This window comes from Amblyomma maculatum, chromosome 8 (assembly GCF_055883805.1).
Source record: "Amblyomma maculatum isolate TAMU_Amacu chromosome 8, ASM5588380v1, whole genome shotgun sequence".
Classification (NCBI taxonomy): domain Eukaryota; kingdom Metazoa; phylum Arthropoda; class Arachnida; order Ixodida; family Ixodidae; genus Amblyomma; species Amblyomma maculatum.
This window is the reverse complement of record NC_139351.1, coordinates 95,829,503-95,835,021: the sequence shown is the minus strand read 5'-3', so window position 1 is coordinate 95,835,021 and position 5,519 is coordinate 95,829,503. Positions and strand designations below refer to the sequence as shown.

Genomic DNA, 5,519 nt, shown 5'->3' with positions numbered 1-5,519 from the left:
ATAGATCTCTTATTCGCTCACCCAGACGAAGAAAAGTTATAGGGTCGAAAATTTAGCTAGCAGGCTCAGGCTGGCAAATATTAGCACTAAAGTGGTTAGTTGGTTACGCATGACGGTAGTATAAGTTGTGCTGTGTGTGGAAAAAGATGCCTTATATATGTTTATTTCTCCAGCCTTTTTGCTTGTTTTGCTTTGTGTTGACAAAAACTTCGCTTTTGCAGCCTGTTTGTAAATCCCCATGAGCATTAAGGAGAACACGTACCCTCATCCTGAACAAATTTATTTTATTTATTTTGAATAGACTGCTAGCCTCTTTCGAGGCTGTTGCAGGGTTGGGGTACATTATGATAGTTAATTAGTAACACATCACGATGGTTATAATCACTATTGAATAACGTCGAAAATTCAGTAGTCATCATGCGCGATAATGTCAAAGTCTATAGTGTCAAATACAATGCAACATGAGTACAGGCGAAGTAATATTTCTTAACAAGCAGTACAACATTCTTCGCAGGGGAAATGTTGTGAGGGAGGCCTGCACTGATGAAATCCCTTTTCTTATTTTTGAAGCAGTTCAAGCTTCGTCGGGATCTCGAAAGATGCAGTCCCTCACTCCCCTCTTCTGCCTGGTGGCTGCCCTGCTGCCCGCGGTCCTCCGCGCCTATCCGTCGGGAGCCCCAGCGGGCGTGTGCAACACGGAGCTCCCCAAGCACGGCACCTCCCAGCCTCAGACATCTCAGTCCCCGTACGTCATCCAGGCGACGCCCGCCAACATCGCCCAGGGCGGCCGCGTCACCGGTAAGCGTGCTGTGAACTAGAAAGACCATGCCAAGGTATGATTATATGTCGAGTTTGTACAAAAAAAAAAAAACATTTATTGCCACTCTTCGCGCCACTCTGCAACATAGGAACCACTAAGTTAAAGCATTCCAAGGAAGCGATAACCATACACTCTGCGCTCTTAATTTAATATCGCCTTATACTCATTAGAAGAATTTCAAAAAAAAATATTCAGCAGTTTTTAAGGGCATCAAAATTGAAAATCCACCAGTTAACTGTTGAGTGCATAATCGCGCTTTCAGGGTCACCAATCGGATCCAATCGTGTGTAGAAATGCCATATGGGTCGAAACTCACGTTCTCTGCTTGCCGTACGGGCAAGCAAGCATCAGCCACGAAGGGTCGTTTTCGCCAAGCTTGTTAAAAGAGGCAGTTTGTGAACACGTTATAATGCGCACGACTTGCTAACGTGTGTTTGGTGATGGTGACACTGGGGTATTAATAATTAAAGAAACAAAAAAATGGAAAGGGCCAATCACAAGGAACTCGGCAAACAAACGTAAGGAAAACGAGGCTCTCCTTATGCATATATACATCGTGGGAAAAATGAGGCGCTCGTTGTGAGATATATGCAACATAAGGAAAATGAGGCGCTCTTAATGATACGTACAACGTAGGGAAAATGAGGCACTCGTTATCAGATACATACAATGCAGGGAAAGTGGGGCGCTTTTTATGAGATATAATAATGTAAAGAAAATGAGGCGCTCGTTATAATAGGTACAAGATAGGTAAAATGAGGAGTTTCTTGTGAGATACACACAATGTGGTGGAAATAAGCCGCTCGTTATGAGATGCATACAACGCAGGGAGAATGAGGCCATGGGTTCGGAGGCCGTTTTTTCGCATCTCAGCGGTGGGATGTGGCTATTTCTCTTCCATTTTGTAATCCTTATTTCCGTTAATACATCAGTTTTGTACATTGCTCAACACCTTCCAAAAATATTTAATGCTTTCCTCGATGTCAGTGGCTATTAGGTCCCTTTGTAGAATCATAAAGAAGGCCACTTGCTCCGAGAGAGATAGAGAGACCCTTTAATGAAAAACAGAATTTTGCCGGCGTTTAGTTTTCGCTGGCATGCTACTCTGTGTAGGAAAGGGAATTCGAGAGGAAAAGATGGAAAAAAAATGGATGTAGTGATAGAAGGCAGTTTCTTTTGAGGCTCGATTGCTACCGTTGAAATGGTTCCGGAGTGTCAGGCGCGCCGTCCTGCTCCGTCATTTGATGGCGCGGCCACCGGTCCACCAGCGCGCTCTGGCTTTTGGTTAGGTTTATGCGTGTTTCTGTCATTGCCAGCGTGATACCATCCCGTACGGCCCATGACGCCGGGAGCAGAAACCATCCGCACAGAGCCAAGTAATATGAAAAATGAAAATAATCCTTGCACAGCACGGCTACATGTGTAGTATTACTACCCTAGCGAAAACACTGTATGAGTCACAATAACCTCATACAGAATTATACTAAACTTATACTAAACGCATACATATCTTATACAACCTCATATAATTATCATACATTTAATGATATTATCATGAGATTACATGAGATTTATACGAGTTTAGTATGAGAAATCTGTATAAGGTTATTGTGACTCATAGGGTTTTTTCGCTAGGGTAGGACAGGTTGTGACTAACTTTTTATCTTCAAATCTCTCGAAAGACTCGTCAATAGCATGCAAAGCTATGGTCAATAATACATTTTCCAGGGCATTTAGGATGACTCGTGCCAACAGGTTACGTCCACATATGAGCGCCAACACCACCAAACTTGAGCGGCGAATGCTTTACAGCGGGCCGACGATAAATCCGCTCTATTGTAGTCCATTCTGAAAAATAGATTCTGCTGCCCTTTTCTTCTTCGTAATATGTCAAGCTTGTCCAGAAGCAAAAGGCGCGCGCAGTTATGAGAAGTTTGAATTTAAATGCTTTCTAAACACTCGCTACGAACTCATAGCGTCTGTACCAGAAACCACTCCGTGATCATAGCTTTGATGCGGTTGGCGTTGTATTCTGGCTTCTGAGATCCGCGGTTAATTTGTCGATGTACTGCCTTTTGCGTGTGAAAAGAATCTGCATTGGCGACGCCTTTCCATTCTTGCTTCTTTTCAACTTAAGAAGCACATCTTTTAATGAACAGTCAGTCATCTATCACTACACGTCGACTTCAATCTGCTCTGAGCGTCATTTAATGTCAAGAGATGTCGCAAGAATCTCACAGCACGAAGCGGCGTTGTACTGTAGGTTCATCTGGATGTGCAAGAAAAACGGCTGGTGCAGTAGGGTTTCAATTGTAGTTTCGTGTAATTACGGCGGAGGAACACACACGCCTTTTCCATTGTCTGTGGTCGCCCGTCAGGCAGCACACTGCAGAACCTCGTACTATGATTTTACTGCCTCACACAGAAGCGGATAAATATCAGAAGCCCTGTAGTGCATTCATTGTCATGTCCACGAAAGCTACATAGCACTCACACTCACATGTGGACATGAATATTTATTGTGCACGGGCGGATGAGGGGTATTTCAAAACCCAATGTGCACACTTGACTAATGCGCTATTGCTCTGATCCCTCCAAAATACAGCAAGAACTCAACCGAGTGCTAAATCAAGGACTATCTACGGGCCACGACAGTTCAACCTAGGAAACTGCACATTTACCATTAGGTGGACAGGACTGACGCCAATGCACACAACGTGCTTGGGATAGTACAAATGACAATGTCAGCAAACTAACTATAGAAGCGCCACTGTATCGGCGACGGTAATGATGTTTTCAATTGTCCATTCAGATTTATCGTCTTTGAAACAGCTACTTCTTTTGTACAGGCACATAGATAATCTCGACTATATATGACACAGCGTATTTAAGTACATGTGTCTTGGCATTCAGTATTCCCTAAGCAACCAGAATGGCTGATGATCAAACCACACTGAAGATTTAATCTCAATTACACTAGTAGTGCAAATTGTCGCGCTTGAGGTTTACGTCGAGAAAGTTCGCGTAATGGGCGCCGGTTTGGGTAATGATCACAAAAACTGTATTTTTTTCAGTGACTGTGTATGGCAGCGCTCCTTTCAAGGGACTCATTCTCACGGCTCGCGACGTCCACACTAGCGAGCTGCTGCAGGGAACCTTCACACCTGACGCACAGACCAAGACACTCGACTGCACCGGAGCAACTGCGGTGAGTCGCCACTCGAGCCTTCTTGAGCACACGGACAATCGCATCGCTTCAATTGAGAATATTTAGCTAAAAGTTGTCCCCATCGGGAAAAGTTGGACTGAAGAAGGATGACTACGCCTTAACGTTTCTGGAAGTTGACGTCAACTGAATGCACTAATGCTAATTGAGTCCTGCAGTTCTTCGGTCTATTGTACAAAATATGTCTGCAGAGAACGGTTAAATGACCCAGTAGAGAAATAAATATATACCCGAGAAACAGATCAGGACAACACAGCACACAGTGCAAAGAATTGCACTATGCTAAGTGGTACTGGGAGTGGGGACATGGTGGTAGTCCTTCACATACCATAAAGCGTCGAAAGAGCGAGATTAAAAGGCCCACTTTAAATTCTTGCAGAACGCCATCACTCATAACAGCAGGGACGACAAGACGCAGGTCGTGGTGTACTGGACAGCTCCACCAGGCTACACCGGACAGGTGTACTTCAGGTGAGCTTCTGTGTTTTGATCCCGATTTGGAGGGAAACATTGACATGAATTCATTTTTTAAATCTTTGCAGTGCTACTGTCGTCCAGTCTGGTTACGTCTTCTGGAAGGGCATCACCTCCGACGCCGTATTCGTGCAATGAATCAACAATAAAGTATATATAGCGATCCTGTTCAACGAGGATTTCGGCGTGTCCGTAGCCATCTATGATACCTTTGAATAATTTCGTTGCTGCGTTCAGACTCGATGCTTTGCAAAAAGCTAGTGCCGATGATGGTGTAATATGAACACTAATAAGCCTCTGTTACGATACGTTGCATATTACAGATGACCGGAACTTGTCTGTAGTTAATTGCACAGAGGGAGGGTGACTGCCAGATCTTCAATAAAAGTCGCATCAACATAGTAGAAATCTGTGGACTCTTCATTTGATATATCAAAATGCGCACCGATGGCAACCTTTCGAATTGAAATAAAGAAAGCTGATATGCGCACCGCTGTCTAAAACGATACTGCTCTAGATTCAAGTGATATGTCTCTGTGCACCCTCTTCCCATTCAGAGAACAAGGCGACCCACAATCATGCCCGACGAATCATCGCCCGTTCTGCGGAAGGCAAGAGGTTGTATGATTACATTTCATGCAATCACCATACACTACCGCTTAGGTAGACTATCTATTCGTCCGCAACTATTTTCCTCATCAAAAACCAAGAGGCTGTATGTAAGGAACACCAACCGAGAACCTTCACAATCTCGCAATATATGATAACATGCCTCCTGGTATCTACTCCCCTTCCTGTAAATTGTGTGGCCAACATGCCAATCTATCATAGCATTTGTGTCAAGACCTTCCTCCTCCACGTTTGTAGCTCTTGAATCCAGACCAGTTGGAGACCGCATTGCTCAGCTCCAGCTCGGAAGGTTGACAAAAGGGCGAGTTGGTGATGGCTCATCTGAAACCAGCCAAAAGGCACAATACAGACAATAGAAGCAAACAAGAC

The 5,519-nt window shown here is 44.2% G+C and overlaps 1 protein-coding gene across 1 annotated transcript; it reads left to right on the top strand.

Moving 5' to 3' along the window:
- Positions 1–599: 599 nt before the first annotated feature.
- LOC146181887 (putative defense protein) lies at positions 600–4,658 on the top strand. The gene is made up of 4 exons (XM_084575566.1): positions 600–798; positions 3,895–4,028; positions 4,426–4,517; positions 4,589–4,658. Exons 1-4 carry the CDS (start codon positions 600–602, stop codon positions 4,656–4,658), a joined length of 495 nt encoding a protein of 164 aa, XP_084431692.1.
- Positions 4,659–5,519: the final 861 nt, after the last annotated feature.

What these genes read in the sequence shown, in the direction of transcription:
- LOC146181887 (XM_084575566.1), top strand. Translation starts at nt 600, where the DNA reads ATGCAGTCCCTCACTCCCCTCTTCTGCCTGGTGGCTGCCCTGCTGCCC. An exon ending in CCAGGGCGGCCGCGTCACCG is followed by an intron (nt 799 to 3,894) that starts GTAAGCGTGCTG and finishes TATTTTTTTCAG; the next exon opens with TGACTGTGTATGGCAGCGCT. An exon ending in ACCGGACAGGTGTACTTCAG is followed by an intron (nt 4,518 to 4,588) that starts GTGAGCTTCTGT and finishes AAATCTTTGCAG; the next exon opens with TGCTACTGTCGTCCAGTCTG.